The 17,463-nt window shown below is 48.7% G+C and overlaps 1 protein-coding gene across 1 annotated transcript; it reads left to right on the top strand.

The window, feature by feature from the left end:
* NFATC4 (nuclear factor of activated T cells 4) lies at window positions 1-12,690 on the top strand. The gene is made up of 10 exons (XM_020972010.2): window positions 1-256; window positions 1,539-2,637; window positions 4,588-4,750; window positions 5,369-5,568; window positions 6,657-6,829; window positions 7,243-7,383; window positions 9,791-9,846; window positions 10,125-10,251; window positions 10,615-11,190; window positions 12,105-12,690. The coding sequence occupies exons 1-10, from the start codon at window positions 151-153 to the stop codon at window positions 12,170-12,172; spliced, it is 2,709 nt and encodes a 902-aa protein (XP_020827669.1). The 5' UTR covers window positions 1-150; the 3' UTR covers window positions 12,173-12,690.
* Window positions 12,691-17,463: the final 4,773 nt, after the last annotated feature.

The following is a 17,463-nucleotide window of genomic DNA, read 5'->3' as shown; positions in this document are numbered from 1 at the left end:
AAAGTTTGGAAAAGTTTCTATAATAAAGAGGGGGCGTCGGGAGGGTGGAGGCGGCGGCGGCGGAGGGGGCAAGCCCCGGGTGAGGACACAGAAGCCCCCCCTCACCCCTCCCTAGCCCCGAGTAGAGGCCTAAAGGCTCTGGCCAGATCTATGGGGGCTGCAAGCTGCGAGGATGAGGAGCTGGAATTTAAACTGGTGTTCGGGGAGGAGAAAGAGGCCCCCCCGTTGGGGCCGGGGGGGCCTGGGCCTGGGGAAGGTTAGTGCGGGGTCGGGAAGGGTTTTGGGGTGCAGGGAGGGGGGTTGGAGGGGCTGGGGTCTGTGAGTCTAGGGGGCTTGAGAATCTTTGGAGCGGGAGGATAAAAGGTTTGAGGCAGCCTTTAGAGGGATTCCGTGGGGCTTGGGGGTCGTGGAGATGGGGCTGGGGGCATGGGCACCGCTTTTTCCTTTTTAGGTCGCGGCTCTGGTGGGGGGTGGGGGCCGGCTGGTCCGCCGCGCACCGCCTCCCGCGCCGGCTGTCACTGGGATGGGGAACTGGAGGGAAGGAGAAGGGAGGGACTGAAGAATGGACGTAACCGGGTTGAGATCTGAGGGACATGGGACACCCCCCGGAGAAGATGAAGTCCTGCCTTGGGTCGCATCCCATCCCATGCTTCCCACCAGAAAGCTCTAGGCCGGGGAGACGGGACTAGGAGGGACGCAACAGGACTAGGGTGGAGGGGGAATCTCAGGTCCCGCTGGAGCTCCCCCTCCGAGCTTCGCGGGGCGCCCCCCCTCGTCTGGCCGCAATGAGAGGCAGATGGCTGGGAAGAGCCGGGGGCGGCGGCCGCCCCTTGCACGGAATCCGCGGCCCCCCTCGGTCTCCCTCCCAGTCCCGGCACGCAACCACCTTCTCTCCTCCTCCGGATTTGGGGGAAGGGGGAGAGGGGAGACCCCGCCCCTCTCCACCCACCCCCAGTCACCACAGCTCGGGTGCCCCCTCCCCCTTCTTCCCTGGGCCCCCGGGGCCAGGCCACGGTTACGATGGTAACAGAGGAGCCTGCCAGCGAAGTTTGGGGGTTTGGGAACCGCTGCTAATTGGGTTCATGTGTGTGTCGCCCCCGGCCCCGCCCAGCACCGCCCTAAACCCTCCTCTGCTCTTAACAAGCCTCACCCCAACCAAACCCCTCTTAGTCACGCCCCGGGAGCCTAAGTCCCCACCCTCTTCCTCATGGCCCCACCCTCTGGAAGCCCACCTTGGAGTTGAAGGTATCTTGTTCTCTGGTACCCCACCAGGGGTCAAGGAGATAGTCTGGCTAGCAGGGTGGCTTTCAGAGCTTCTGGAACACCTGTAACTGCAGGGCATGCATGTCTCCTTTGTTGTCATGTCTGGGATGTTGCAGAAACACCACCATGTCATGGAGCCTGCTGGGTAGAGAGAAGTTGGGTAGTCAGAAGCCTCTGTGGGACAAAGATTCTTTCTCTTCCCCCCCCCCGGCCCCATTTTCTCTGTCTTACCTCCCGCCCTTCCTTGACTTCTTTTCTTACCTTTTCATTCACAGAGCTGGACACAGAAGACTCCCCCTCTTGCTGCAGTCTGGCCCTGGGTGAACCTCCTCCCTATGGTGCCTCCCCTATTGGCATCCCTCGACCCCCACCATCTCGGCCAGGCATGCACTCCCCACCCCCACGGCCTGCACCACCACCTGGTACCTGGGAGAGTCAGCCAGCCCGATTGGTGAGGCTGGGGGCACCTGGTGGGGGACCTGGAGGGGCTGGAGGGGGCAGAATCTTGGAGTGTCCGAGCATTCGCATCACCTCAATCTCTCCCACACCTGAACCTCCACCCTCACTAGAGGATACTCCAGACAACTGGGGAGATGGCTCTCCTCGTGATTATCCACCTCCTGATGGCTTTGGAGCCTACCGAGAGGCTGGGGGTACTGGCAGTGGAGGCTCCTTCTTTAGTCCCAGTCCTGGTAGCAGTAGTTTGTCTTCCTGGAGTTTCTTCTCAGATGCCTCTGATGAGGCAGCCCTATATGCTGCCTGTGATGAAGTAGAGTCAGAACTGAATGAGGCAGCTTCAAGATTTGGCCTGGGATCCCCGCTGCCCTCACCCCGGGCCTCCCCTCGGCCTTGGACCCCTGATGATCCTTGGGGTGTATATGGTCCCAGTCCTGGAGGCCGGGGGCCTGAGGACAGCTGGCTGCTCCTTAGTGCCCCAGGCCCAGCCCCAGCCTCCCCCAGACCGGCATCCCCTTGCGGCAAAAGGCGTTATTCCAGCTCTGGCACACCATCCTCAGCCTCCCCTGCCCTGTCCCGTCGAGGAAGTCTGGGGGATGAAGGGCCTGAGCCAACTCCACCCCCACCCCCACCCCTGGCCCGGGATCCTGGCTCCCCTGGCCCCTTCGACTATGTAGGGGTCCCACCAGCTGAGAGTATCCCCCAGAAGACCCGGCGGACATCCAGTGAACAGGCAGTGGCATTACCCCGGCCAGAAGAGCCTACTCCATGCAATGGGAAACCTGTGCCAGGTGGAGAAGAAGTTGTGGCCCCTCCCGGACCTCCTCGAAAAGATGTACCTGGCATGGACTACCTGGCTGTGCCCTCCCCACTGTCCTGGTCCAAGGCCCGCATTGGGGGACATAGCCCCATCTTCAGGTGAGGGAATCAGAAACCCTTCTCTGCAACCCTGGGGAAGGAGAGGCAGCCATCTGCTGTCTGCTTCTGCTGAGTGAACTGGCAGAGAGAAGGGGACAGGGCCGAAGAAGGCTCCTCTCTTCCTGCACAAAAGAGATTTTTCTTTCCCTGCTTCCCACATGCTAGACTAGAACTAACTTAGTAACAAAATGGATATTTATGAATGAATACAACTTTGCAACTTAATTTCATGCTACTTCATTTTGATTTTTAAAAATGCTGTTTTCCTTAACTGTTCTACCTATCAAGATCCTTGTTTACTTATCTACTTATCTAGAGGTAGCTAGATGGCACAGTGGATCCAGTGTAGGAACTGGAGGCAGGAAGAATGAAGTTCAAATCCTGCCTCAGATACTTGCTAGCTATATGAACATAAGCAAATCATTTAACCACAGTTTGCTCATCTGTAAAATGGGTATAATAATAACAACTACCTCTCAGGGCTGTTATAAGGATAAAATCAGATAATATATGTAAAATGCTTTGCAAACTTTAAAGTGCTGTCTATATAAATGCTGGCTATTAATAATAATAATAATAATCTCTGCCATGTCTGGTTGAGTTGACCCAGACTGAAAAAAGCAGGTTGGGCTCTTTTCTGGGTGTCTCTTGTCTAGATGGAAGTTTGGAGAAGACTTTTGTTAAGATTCCTTTTGATGGGGGCAGATAGGTGGCACAGTGAATAGAGCACTGGCCCTGAAATCAGGAGGACCTGAGTTCAAATTTGGCCTCAGACCAAACACTTGACACTTATTAGCTGTGTGACCCTGGGCAAGTCACTTAACCCCAATTGCCTAAAAAGAAAAAAAAACTGGGGAAAAAAAAGATTCCTTTTCATGAGCTCTGTAAGAGGGTATCAGTTCACAAGCCCTCATCCTAGGCAGTCAGGGTGACAAAAAGGACTCTGCTTTTATAGCTCTCAAAGTAGTCAGAAGAGACCTCTTAGAGTGAGAAGAATGTTGTACCTGGAGTCAGACACCTGGGTTTGAATTCCAGCTCTGACAGTAGCTGTTGTTGTTCAGTCATTTTTCAGTCATATCCAACTCTTCATGACCCCATTTGGGGTCTTTTGGCAAAGATACTGGCATGATTTACCAGTTTCTTCTCCAGCTCATTTTCCAGATGAGGCAACTGAGGCAGATAGGATTAAATGACTTGCCACATAGTAATGTCTGAGACTGGATTTGAACTCTGACACTAGCTACGTAACTTCTCCAGGCTATTTCACTTCTCTGTGACTCAGTTTTCTTATCTGTGAAATGGCAATGATAACACACCACCTATCTCATGAGGTACCAGGAAAGTGCTTTGTAAACTTTAAATGAAGATATAAACATGAGTTATTGTTATTATTACCATTATTATTGGGAAGAACCTTAGACTGTGAATCTGGAGACCTGAATTCTTCCATTGACTCACTATATGACCTTGGTCAAGTCACTTAACCAATGTGACTCCTAAATTTCTTCATTTGCAGAATAAAGTTCTTCCTATTATGTAATCTCTAGGTCTCTATCAACATAGAGATACTGATCTATACTTTATCTTGTTTCTATCTCATATTGAAGTATAGAGGGATAAGAGAAAGGATTAGGTTTTCTATGTAAGGAGGTGAAAAGCCTAACTTTTCTTCCTCTCTAACCCCAATGCTCTAGAGCTCTAATTTCAGGGGCATGGAAGAAGCAGAGAATATACTTGCCCCTGTCATGTTGCTACTTTTTCCAGAGCCCTGAGAGGATCCAGGTGTTCTTTCTCCTGTGTTCCTCTGTAGCTATCTCTCTCTCTTAACCCTTGGGGAGCTCAGGGATGGTGGTGGTGGTGGTAGGGCTGTTTGGGTCAGGATCAAGGTTATCCAGGTTTTGAGTCCACGGAAGAGGGAAATCAACTTTCCTTTTCCCTCCCCTGTCCTAGGGCCTCAGCACTACCCCCCCTGGACTGGCCCCTGCCCAGCCAGTTTGAACAACTGGAGCTGAGAATTGAAGTGCAACCTAGAGCCCATCACCGTGCCCACTATGAGACAGAGGGCAGCAGAGGTGCTGTCAAAGCCACACCAGGAGGGCACCCAGTGGTCAAGGTAACCAGAGGATTTATTGAAGGAAGGATTCTGTCCCTTCCCTACTCCCAGCCCCTAGGACAGATGGGCTCCAGCTGTGTAGCCCTATAACCATGCCCTTTCCCACGATCCCTGGCAGCTCTGACCTGCCTGGCCGGCATACTGGAGGAGGGGCTAGGCTGTTTCAAGGAGGAGAATGAAAGTGGGTACTCTTTCTTTCAGATCCTCTGCTACTAACCCCTCCCCATTCCCCCCATGCCATTTCCCCCTCATTCCATCCCCTGGGAGTCTTTATGATCCACTCTGGAGAAGGATGGTCAGCTAGATGTCAGGGGTAAGGTTGGACTGAAGGCAAAGGTCACTGGGAATTAGATTGTTACTACATTGAGTCCAATGTCTCCTCCGATTTTCTCCTGCCATCTCCCCAGCCAAGTCTGGGCCCTTCTCCAAGAGCAATACTCTTACTCCAGGCCATCTTTTCCCAATAGCCCATGTTCTATCTCCCCTGAGAAATATATTCCAGTTTTTCTTTCATTCTTCACCCCTACCCCCAATCCCTGGTGGTCTAAAAATCTTAGGGTATATTCTAGATGTTACTGTGGTAAGCCCTAATTCATGCCCCCTGTTTCCCTCCACTAGCTACTAGGCTACAATGAGAAGCCACTAACTCTGCAGATGTTCATTGGTACGGCAGACGAACGGAACTTGAGGCCCCATGCCTTCTACCAAGTGCATCGAATCACTGGCAAGATGGTGGCCACAGCTAGCTATGAGGCTGTGGTCAGTGGTACTAAGGTGCTAGAGATGACCCTGCTCCCTGAGAACAACATGGCTGCCAAGTGAGTTTTCATTTTCACTCTTTAGGAACAGCAGGGCCTGGGGACCAGGAGCCTTCAATGGGACCCAGCATCCAGGATCAGGTCATTCATTCCTCTTCTTCCTTCTTCTCCTTTCCCTTACCCCTCTCCTCCAAAAAGGGTTAAGAATCTGTCCCTGAGCATGTGCTCCTAGGAGGTGGGACAGGGATCTTTGTTCTAGATTATCAAATCACTTAGAGAAGTCTATTTGGCGATGAGTTGGAGGGAGCAGTTGGGGGTGTTGTGGGGGTATCCCCTCTGCCTTTTGGAGATTTTATTTATGAATAAGTGTATCTAATTTCCAGTCCTTCAGAACAGTCAGGAGAAATCTTTCAGGGATTACAAAGGGAGTATATTCGTTAGCCAACAAGTATTTATTAAGCACTTACTAGATGCCAGGCACTGTGCTAAGTGCTAGAGATACAAAGAAAGGCCAGTTCCTAGAAAGGCAAGTTCCTGTCCTCAAGAGTTCATAGTCTAAGGGGGGAGATAACATGCAAATAATTAGGTATACGTAAGATAGATACCTACCAAATGGAGAGTTGTCTCAGAAGACTGGCACTAGGAAGGGGGTGGAAGGGGCTGTGAAAAGCAGAAGGTGGGGTTTGAGCTAAGCCTTAAAGATGGAAGTGGGGAGAGCAAGCATTCGAGGTGTGGAGGGCAATCCAGGCAAAGGCAACAGTTAGGGTGATGGTGTGTCATGTGTGAGGAACAAGCAAGAGGGCCCACATCATTGGCTCGTGCAGTTTGTACAGAAGGACAAAGTAGAAGAAGACTGGCAAGATGAGGAGACAGGTTATGAAGGACTTTAATCGCCCAGCAGAGGGGTTTACATTTGATCTTAGAGGTAATAGGGAGTCGATGGAAGCTGTTGAGTGGGTTGGTGGTTGGGAAGGGCAGGGAAATGATGTGGTCAGACCTGGGCTTTAGGAAAATCACTTTGCAGTTAAGTGGTAGAGGAATTGGAATGGGGAGGATCTTGAATGTGTTTCCTTGGAGAAATTCATCTTGACACAGGAAAGAAAGAGTAAAGGGGTTCTTAACCCTTTTCCCTAACCCCACATGGACAGCATTGACTGCGCTGGAATCTTGAAACTTCGGAACTCAGACATAGAGCTGCGCAAGGGAGAGACAGACATTGGACGCAAGAATACAAGGGTCCGGCTAGTGTTCCGTGTCCATGTGCCACAGGGTGGAGGCAAGGTCGTGTCGGTGCAGGTGGCTTCGGTGCCCATTGAGTGCTGTGAGCAAAGGGAGAGGGCTATGTCAGGGTACCCCAAGAAGAGTGTCTAGGTCTTTCTATCTTCCATGTTCTCCTGCTTATGCCCTACCTATCTGCTCCTCCATTCACCTTTCTGCCTATCTGTTTGCAGAAGCCTCTTTTCCCATGAGTCACCTGCTTGTCTATGGATTCCCCTCCACACAGCTGGGATCTTATAGTCTGTTTTCCCGGAATCCTCTGTCTGCATGTCCTTGGATCTGCTGGGATGCCTATGCCTGCTTCTCGCTAGCGTGAGGGTGAAGGGTAGGATTTCCCCTCTGAGCCCCTAGTGGACTCTGTGGCCCAATTCTAGAATCAGGGAGTGGTGAGGAAAGGGAGAGGCTGCATCACATTCTCAATATCCTTGCCCAGACTCTCATTCCTTTTGGTTGCAGCCCAGCGTTCAGCACAGGAGCTACCCCAAGTAGAAGCCTATAACCTGAGTGCCTGTTCTGTTCGAGGGGGTGAGGAGCTGGTGCTGTCAGGAGCCAATTTCTTGCCTGACTCCAAGGTGGTTTTCATTGAGAGGGGCCCAGGTGAGTACTCAAGGGGGTGAGTAGAACCCAGGCTAGAGAAACATAGGAGTAAGAGTGAGGTCCAGTGCAATGGGACAAAAGTTAGGACTTAGGAAAGTGTTAGGATTCTGGGACAAATTACCTATATGATTCTGGGTAGGTGACCTAACTGTCTGAGTACTCAGTTTGCTTATCTCTAAAATGGATAAAATAAGTATTTGGGAAAGCTGAGTAAAGTGCAAAAGATAGAAATAATTTATATTATGCTTGAATTCTCTCAGCAGACTGACTGCCCTCCTCTGAACATACTTCGGTTTGTCAATGCTCTTTCTGAAACATGGCACCCAATATTTCAGATGATGTTGAAATAGCAGGAAAGATAGCACTGCTGTCATTCTGGAGGCTTGTTAAATTTATACCATTCATCTATTGGAATCTTACTATCTAATTCTTTATTTCTCTCCTCAAGGACTTACTATAATTAAAGGAGGGCCAGCCTGAGGATGGTTGGCTTCCATGGGGTGGTGGTAGATGGGATAAGGTTGGATGAAGAGGGTCCTTCCAACCCCGACCTTCCAAATTTTGAGTAGCCTCTCCATCCTACACTGTAGTTTCATCACACAGAAAACACTGTGAAACAGAGAAAGGCTCATATGGTTCCCAAAGATGAAACCTTCACAGAGTTTTGGTGGTGGATGGAATGGGAAAGCATTTCTGGGCTAGGATGGTGAGGCACATTTGGAGAAGGGGGAGCAGACGGACTTTTAAGGGCTGTGCTTTCCATTCTGGGACTTTGAAGCCCTAGACATATGCTTCTATTTTTTAGTTTCCCAAGAACTCTACTCCTACCATAGGTGGAAGACAGGCTCTGCTTGACCTTAAGGTCTAGTTAGAACCAAATCTAGGGTAAATGTAGGTAATCTTGTGGAAAGAGAATGGGCCCTCATTTAGACTGAGCCAACTCTTCCTTTCTCATTTGCCCTGTGGTCCAGAAAAGGAGATTCCAGTGCCCCCCAAGTAATGCTTTTGATATCAAAGAATATCCTGGTTTCTACCAAAAGGATTGTGGAAACCATAGCATCATCTTAAGGTTTATGAGTTCTGTGTCTGGATCTACCACTGACTCTGGATTGGATCTTTCCCTCTTCTTGTCTTCAGTTTAACTTTCTGTATCATAGTAACAACATTGAATCTGATTCCTGGGATACAGTATCTTAATTTGGGAAAGCACCGTTAGAAATCACTAGTCTAGCACTTGATCTCAGAACTGTGGACCTGATGGGGATCTGACTGTGGTGGGACGCTTTCCTGTCCCCCAAAGTCCTACAATGTAGGTGTTTCTTTATTAAAACAAAAATCAAATGGGATCAATAAACCTTTACAAATATATTTAGATTTAAATGTAAAATTTAAATTTAAAATTTTAATCTAAATAGATTTAGATACAAATAGATGAATTGTGTAAATGGAAGATAACTTCAGAATGAGTCTTTTTTCACTCTATTCTGGTTAGACTGAAAAGTCAGATTGTTATGTTGGGTCTGGGTGCTGCACACTAGGAAGGACATTGTCAAATGAATGTATAGAGGGTGACCAGAATGGTTAAGGAACTTGAAGCAATGGGATGTCTTGCCTGAAGAAGCAGCAGTCAGGGAGGGAATAGGACATGATGGCTGCTTTCCAGTATTTCAAGGATTGTCATCAGTTAGACTGGCTATACTTGATCCTGGAGGTGAAAAAGGACTAAGGCCAATGTGGGTCAGGTGTACTTTAAAGAGAAACAGGTTTAAGTGTGGAAGTTTCATGTTTTAACTTTATAATCCTCCCAAAGTGGAATAGTTCTTAAGAGGTAGTAGGTCTACCATCGCAGGAGGCCTTCAAATACAGCTTGAATGATCACTCATCGGGTGTATTGTAGAGAGGTTTCCTGTTCAGATAGTCTTGTTCAGTCATTTCAGTTGGGGTCTTCTTGGCAAGGATACTGAGGTGGTTTGCCATTTCCTTCTCCAGTTCATTTTACAGATGAGGAAACTGAGGCAAACAGGGTTAAGTCACTTGCCCAGGGTCACACAGCTAGTAAGTATCTGAGGCCACATTTGAACTCAGGAAGATGAGTCCTCCTAATTCCAGGCCCAGCACTCTATCCACTGCACCACCTAGCTGCCTATTTAGATGTGGATTGGATTAAATGAGTTCAGAGGTCCCATCCAAAGTCGTGATTCAACGAAACACGGAGGTTTGAGTTGGGGATACACTGAACTAACTTTCGGTTCCTCTGGTCATAAGCAGTGCAAATTTCCCTTCTGCTCCAATAGAAGTAGTCCAGTAACTGTTTTGGGGTTCCCTTTTGTGTGCCTCTGTCTTCTCTCTGGAGGGGGGGGTCAGGGGCTCCTGAGCAAGGCTTGAGCTCTGTGTCCCCTTCTCACAGATGGAAAGCTGCAGTGGGAGGAGGAGGCCACTGTGAACAGGCTGAAAAGCAATGAGGTAATATGGTATCCTTGGGGGACTCCCACTTGCTTGGGGGAGGTGGATAGCCCGGAAATTCCAGACTGCTCAGGCTCAGTAAGCCTTGTGGGCTTCTGAAGTTCTACATTCTCTCCACAAGGGGGCAGCATGGTAACCGGGGAATTGGATATCTCCCTTTAGAATGAGTTCTCAACACCAGATGAAAAAAGGCTAGAGATTAGAGTTAGTGTCCTTGGAAAGGATTGTTGGGCTGGTCTCTGCTTCTCATTTCTCCTCTCCTTCCTCCCCCCTCCCAGGTGACACTGACCTTGGCTGTGCCCGAGTATAGCAATAAACGAATATCCCGACCTGTGCAGGTCTATTTCTACGTCTCTAATGGAAGGAGGAAAAGAAGTCCCACCCAGAGCTTCAAGTTCCTACCTGGTATGATGTCAGGAGGGCATGAGATCCTGGTGGGGAGGTGGGGAGGCTCATCGGTGCTTGATGAAAGAGAAGTGACAATAACCCTGATAACAAAAACTGGACCCCGGGGTGCCTACCATTTGGCCAGTCATTCCTTCCTTCCCTCACACCCCCACTCCCCAGAGAAACTACCTCCATCCATTCCAGGGATAAGTGAAGGAGTGGAGAGAGCTCAGGAGAGCTAAAGAGAACAGAGTCATGTTGGAATCCTCAGTGGCAGCAGGGAGGGAGACAGTGAGGGGGCCAGAATGCCATTCACCCTAGGACCACTTGTTTTTCATTATTATAAATGTGTTCTTCATGCTTCCCTCTCACCAACCCCAGTGATCTTCAAAGAGGAACCACTCCCAGATTCATCAATCCGTGGTTTTCCTTCAGCTCCTGGACCCCCATTTGGTACCGACATGGACTTCTCACCACCCCGACCCTCCTATTCTTCTTATCCCCCTGATGATACCTCCTATGAACCCCCCTATTTGTCTGAAGGGTTCAACTTTGGGACACCCCCACTCTACCCTCAGACAGGCCCTCCTTCCTATAGGCCTGGCCTGAGGCTGTTTCCGGAGCCTACTGGGACTCCTGGCTGCCCCCGTCCTCCTCCCCCTAACAGCTTTCTTCCTAGACCTTTCTCTGCTGACCCCTATGGAGGAGGTGGGGCACCCTTCTCCCTGGGGCTGCCTTTCCCACCACCGGCTGCCTACCAACCCCCACTGCCATCCTCTCCTCAACCGGAGGGGCCCTTCTCACCCCAGGGTGCCCACCCTGCTGCTGAGGGGTATGATGAGGTGGGGTCAGGATATGGCCCAGGGGAGGGAGCCCCAGAACAGGAGAAAGACAGGGGCAGCTATGGCAGTGGCTTCCGAGAGAGCGTCCCCATCCAGGGCATCACACTGGAAGAAGGTCAGTGGGTGGGGTCTGGGTGGGATACATATCTCTATGTCTATGTCTTGTAGTTGGGAGATGCTATAGCCAAATAGAATGGGGTTAGGTTTTTTTTTTGTTGTTGTTGACAAAGATCTGTCTTCCTGGGAACTGATCCTGCTAGTATTTGAGGATGTGCTAGGATGAGGATGCAATAGGGAGGGAGATAATAATGATCTGGAGGTCTCCTTTGGATTCTGATGGCCCTTTTGCCAAATTGGGGCTAGGCAGATTCTGGGTTACCCTCAGTGTATGTGCATAATGAGGTTCCTTTGGTCTCTGAGTGTAGCTGCCCTGGAAGAAGTGTGAGCTCACCCCAAGCTTAGGGGTCCACTCTGTACACCCATGGAAACCATTCAAAGCTCTGTGTCTGCTTTCCCCATTCTGGTGACCGTTGGGGTGGAGGGTGGGGAGAAAGGAATCACCATTTGCTGCTGCTTTTGGCTAAGGTTTTCCCTTTCCCCCACAAATGGATGCACGAAATGTCTCTCCTTCCTCAAACATGGTGGTGAAGGGCTGAGTTAGCCATCCATCCAGATGACTCCTACCCCTGAGTGAGGCAGCATATACAGGACCCTATCCCATGGGCTGAGGAGTGGGAGGAGGAGAGAAGAAACCCAGTATTAGAGATCAGGGCCAGCTTTCTCTGTGGTAGTGGAGATATGACAGGGGGCTCAGAGAACCTCAGTGCTGGAAGTGGGACAGCTTTTGGACTAGGATCGAGTTCAATTCTCTGTTGAAGAAACATAGACATAGTGGAAAAAGGTGCCTTGAGTCTGGCATAGGATCTGAGAGCCTTAGATTATGGCCTGCCTAGCAAAGTCTGAGGCCTTTGGGGAGAGAGGGGACCTATTCCAACTTGCTTTGGCTCCTCATCTCCCTCTCCCTTCCAGTGAGTGAGATCATTGGCCGAGACCTGAGTGGCTTCCCTGTGCCCCCTGGAGAAGAGCCTCCCGCCTGAATTGTTGCTGTGGTGGTGTGCTCCGCCTGCCCCCAAGCTCCTTCTGCCTGGATGGTGGCTCCTGCCCTTCCCCCCCCTCTCACTGCCCTTCCTCCTTCCTCCCCTTCCTCCGCCCTATAGTTTTGGGGTAGAGTCCTCCTCTGGTGCTGCTTCATTTTACCTTTGGGTTCCTGGCCCCGACCTCTAGCCCGTAGTCTCACCCCACCAAAGTGGTGCTACATAGGAAGCCCTGGCGGCAGCGAGGACAGGTGTGGGGAGAGGGACTAGACTGGGGTGGGAGGTTGGAAAAAGTAGAGGGGGAAGGTTAGAGGGAGGAGGAGGTGGCTAGGAAAGTACAGGGAGTTTCTAGGGGATGGTCTCCTTGACTAGAGAGTGATGACTCCTGGGTCTGTTAGAGGGGACCCCTGGGGCTCTGGTTAACAAGGGTAAGGGGTGTATATAGATAATATGTACAGGATGTGGTATATATGGCAGGGGAGATTCTGTATTAATAATAAACTGCTCATTGGTTAGCATAATTGACTCAGTTATTTTGGGGGGGAGTTGGGACAAGCTGTTCTCTAGCCTTGCTTTCAGGAAGCCAGTGGGATTGGAGGAGAGAGAGGAAGGTTGGGTGGGTCTCCAACTGCTGGCACTGAATCCAAGAGTTTCCTGGAGGAAGTGAGCTGGTGAGGGAAGGAATCGGAGACCTGCTTTGTTGAGGCTCACAGGGATTGGAAGTGGGAAGGTGGGGGGGGGGAGGCAGCGCTGGGTGGCGGGTGGGGGGGTTGTTGGTTGAAGGAATGTTTCTCTTTAAGGCTCTGGCCAGGAAAAAACTATTTCACCAAAACTACTGAACTACTACCAGATAGAGGGCTCTGAGAGAGGTGAAAATTCAAGCTTTAGCTTTTGCATCCGGCTCCCACTTGAGGCAGAAGCCTTGAAGATTCTGAATGTGCAATTCATCTAGGCAAGGGGCATTTCATCACTTGATGGGGGCCTACACACCAATGTCCCTTCCAAGCTCAGAGATTGTCTTCGAACCCAACCTTGTTGTTTTATAGAGGAGGAAACAAGATGAGTGGCAAAATAACTAGTCCATGGTGACACAGTCGGTGGTGGAACTGGGACCAGAACCAAGCCCAGGGAGCTTTCGTAACTCAGTCCAATTCACCGAACATTTGAAGCTACCCTTCCTCTGGGATACTACCCTTAGCCTGAGGTCAGTGAGATCTGTGGTCTTCGAACTGATTTCCTAGAAGTGTGAATGTATTTGCCTCTAATATTCCTAGTTCCGCATCCCAGTCCTGGTGAAGACACACACACACACACACACACACACAACACACGTAGACTACAGCTGGGGACCAGAGAGGAGCTACCTGGTCCAGCTTAGCACTGAACTCCTTGACAGGATGCTCTGGCAAGCTTAGCTAACCCCAGAATTTCACCATCAATAGCACTGGCACCCTCTGTTGGTCAAACAGGAGGATCTTAGCCAGTTGTAATATCCTCTACCAGTGATAAGCCCCAAGCGCTATTTTGAATGTCTTCTCCTATACTTAGACGTAATAGCCCGGTGGTTTTAGTGCCTAGGGTTGGTTTGGGGTAGGGTGGGGACCCTTATGAGTTCTTAACATTACAAGGCTACAGAATATTCTCAGAGTGTGAGGTCTTGGGTTGTAAAAAATTGTAAGAGTGATTTACTTTTTTCAATCTAATTAAATGACTACTACATGCTAGGCATTGTGCTAAGCTTGAGGGATACAACGACAAAAGTGGAATCCTTGTCTTCCTCAAACTTGCATTCTTACTGGGGAAACATATCCATGTAGCAATAGTAGACTCTGACCCTATTCTCCCAGAGCAGTCAACTAGGTTGCTTCCTCAGGGTTCTAGGGCTAGTTATCCCATGAAGTGTAGGGGGGGGTGGTGGTGGTGATGTGTGTGTGTGTGTGTGTGTGTGTGTGTGTGTGTGTTTCTTCTCTAAAGCTATTGGCTCAAATCCCGGTTCCAGTATATTCCAGCTCCTTCTGTCATTAGTGATTAGTGATTAATGCTGTAGTTCTATTTAACCAATTAACATCAATTAGCTTCTATAAGTAAATATTTACTTCAAAGATAAAAAGATAAGAATTGAAGTTACAAACATTTCCCCTCCAACACTTTCCTCCATATCATCCCTGTCCCTGTGGAAAGTGGACTTACACTTAACACGATTTCTGCATAGCATTCACTCCATCAAGTTCATTTCCAAATGGCGGCATGTTTGATGGATGGATGAGTGTGGATCTCTGCTGCTATTATACTGGGCCAGGAAAGTATGGCTTCTGGCAAATTCTGGCATGGACTCCAGATCTCAGACTTTGGTGATTCACTCTCCTGACCTTTTGAAGCTCACAAAGTCATGACCATGTCAAATCTCCTTCCTCTAAAACAGGAAAGAATAAATGCAAAGAGGTCTATATTTATGAGGCCACATGTCAGCCTCAAATGGGGACAGCCCTAACCCTCTTGCCTTGCGACATTATCTCCCTCACCATAACTCAGCCAGGCAGGATAAAAATTAAGAAACTGGGATTGGATAACTAGTGCCTTTTGAATTCAACCTTGTTTCAGCCTACATAGACAATCCAAAAAAGCTCTTCTTTATCTCATAGTTACTGGACCTGAACCAGTTACAGAAAGCTCAAGTTTATTGCATCAGCAGAACATACTGCACATGCTCATAAAGACCGGGCTTGTTGGTCAGCTCATAAGGACTGGGCTTATTGGTCTTAAAAAAGTATATGCAAAATGATTACAAGGGAGTTTTTGGAGGGAAAACACTAGTGGCTGGGAAGAATAAGTTCTCAGGAGAATCTACTCACCTAGCGTGGGTGGTCTCTGATCAAAGTATCTTCTGGAAGACTTTGGAAAGGACCTAGATCCCAGGGGTGAGTGTGGCAAGAGCTGGGTGAGGTGTTTGTAGGGTGGCTTTTTTTTGGGAAGCCAGTGGTCTGGAAGATTCTCACCGTCTCACTTCCCTGGCTTTCTCTAGTATAAATCTGTGTTTTTGGTAGGTTGGGGGTGAGTGGAGTTCTTTAGATCTTAAGCACTGGTATACCCAGGAAACGACAAATACAGAGACTGGATAATTGCCCCAGTGCCCTCTCTTTGGGTAATCTCCTTCATTTCTTTGTCCAGAAACTCCCTCTGACCATTTAAGAACTTTTACGTAATATCTCCCGTGTGCAAGGCATTGTGTTAGGTGCTGGGCCAGAGAGATACCATGATAAAGGCAATATGGTTGACCCAGCCCCACTCCTTACCACCAAGAAGCTCTTAATCTTGTAGAGGTGGTGAGTACATAAGAGACTACAAGGTGGAATGAGATAAGTGCATTAAAGATGTTAAACAAAATGCAATAGAAGTTCAGAAGAGATCATTCTGGCTAGAAGAAGGCTTTAAGGCTTTGAGGGATGTGTACAGTGTCATCAGAAAGAGATGTGGGGGAGGTAGGTAATCTTGGGAGAGGGAACTGAATAAGCAAAAAGTTTGAGGCAGGGAAGTTTAGTGGACAGATGGTTGTATTTGGAGTCAGATGACTTGAGTTCATAGTCTGGCTCTGTCACTTACCTTGAGCAAATTACTTAATTTCTTTTGGCCTTAGGTTTTGTTTTTGTTTCTTAATCTGTAAAAGGAAGGGTTGGACTTTGATGTTCCATCACTTCTGACTCTTTGTGACCCTGTTTGAGGTTTTCTTGGCAAAGATACTTCGTGTAGTTTGCCATTTCCTTCTCCAGCTCACTTCACATATGAGGAAACTGAGGCAAACAGGGTTCACTGACTTGTCCAGGGTAACATTGCACATAAGCGTCTGAGGCCAGATTTGAACTCATGAAGATGAGTCTTCCTGACTCCAGGCTTGGTGCTCTATCCACTGTGCCACCTAGCTGCCCAAGAGTTGGACTAGATGACCTCTAAGTTCCCTTCAAACTAAATTTATGCTCTTAAATGCATACTGGGTACTCGAAACAGAGAATAGTCTGCTCTGGGTGGAGCATGTGGTGTCTGAAGGGAATTAGTAAGACGTAAGTCTGGAAAGGGGAGGGTTGGGCTTGATTTTGGAGGCCCCTGAGAATTAGGCTAAGGAATGCAAACTGCATTTTGTAGACAGTGAGACTGAAAGTTTCTGAGCTGGGAGATTGTATGATCACAGATGTGTGTTGGACAGATCAATGTGACAGTGGCAAAAAGGCTAGATAGGAGACAGGAGAAACTAGAGTCAGGTATGTCACATCGGATGGCATTGGAAGAGAGGAAGTTAGAAGCAATGAGGGGGGCAGCTAGGTGATGCAGTGGATAGAGCTCTGGCCTTGGAGTCAGGAGGACCTGAGTTCAAATCCGGCCATAGACACTTGACACTTACTGGCTATGTGACCACGGGCAAGTCACTTGACCTCGATGTCTCACCAAAAAAAAAAAAAGCAATGAGGTATTGAATTAGGGCCGAAGCAGTGGAAACAAAAAGGAGGGGTCAGATGAAAGAGGCTTTATGGAAGAAGAGTGGATATTAGAAGAGTTGACACTGACTGAGATCAGACATAGGTGAGTTAGGAGGGCTAGGGTTTTTTTTGGGGGGGAGAGGTGGGGAGAGAGATAATTATCTCAGCTTTGGAGATGTTGAATTTGATGTGCAAGTGGAATGTTCAGATGGAGAGATCTAGCAGGAAGTTAAAACTATGGGTCTCAAACCCAGAGGAGAGATGTACGTTTCACATATGGGTATAAACATCATCATCACTGAAGTGATAACTGAAGCTATGGGAGGGCTTCACATTGCCAAAGGAAGGAATAGCGAGAGATAAAAGAAGAAAGAGGGATGGCAATGATGTCTTGTATAAAACAGACATTTATGGTATAGAAGGAGGAAGAGGAGGCAGAAGAAATAGTCAGAGACAAAGGAAGAAAATTATGATTGAAGTCTTCGATGTCAGAGGAATAGGCTATCATGATGAAGGAGATGATGACAGTCAAAGGCAGGATGGTGGAATAAAAGGAATACTGGATTTAGAGTCAGAGGGCTCTGCCACTTACCACCTGGGTGACCCTTGTCAATTCTCTTAACCTCTCTTGGCCTCAGTTTTCTTATCAATCAACTAAATTAATGTTCAATTCTACCAAAAGTTAGTAAGCACCTACTATGTGCAAGGTACTGTGTTAGAGGCTACAAAACCAAAAATGAAACAGTCTCTACTCTGGAGGAGAGAAGAAGGAATATATATAATATATATATACACATATACACACACACACACAGATAAATAAAG

Source organism: Phascolarctos cinereus, unplaced genomic scaffold (assembly GCF_003287225.1).
Source record: "Phascolarctos cinereus isolate Bilbo 61053 unplaced genomic scaffold, phaCin_HiC Scaffold_3;HRSCAF=262, whole genome shotgun sequence".
NCBI classification, from domain to species: Eukaryota; Metazoa; Chordata; class Mammalia; order Diprotodontia; family Phascolarctidae; genus Phascolarctos; species Phascolarctos cinereus.
This window is presented reverse-complemented; position numbering and strand designations above follow the sequence as displayed.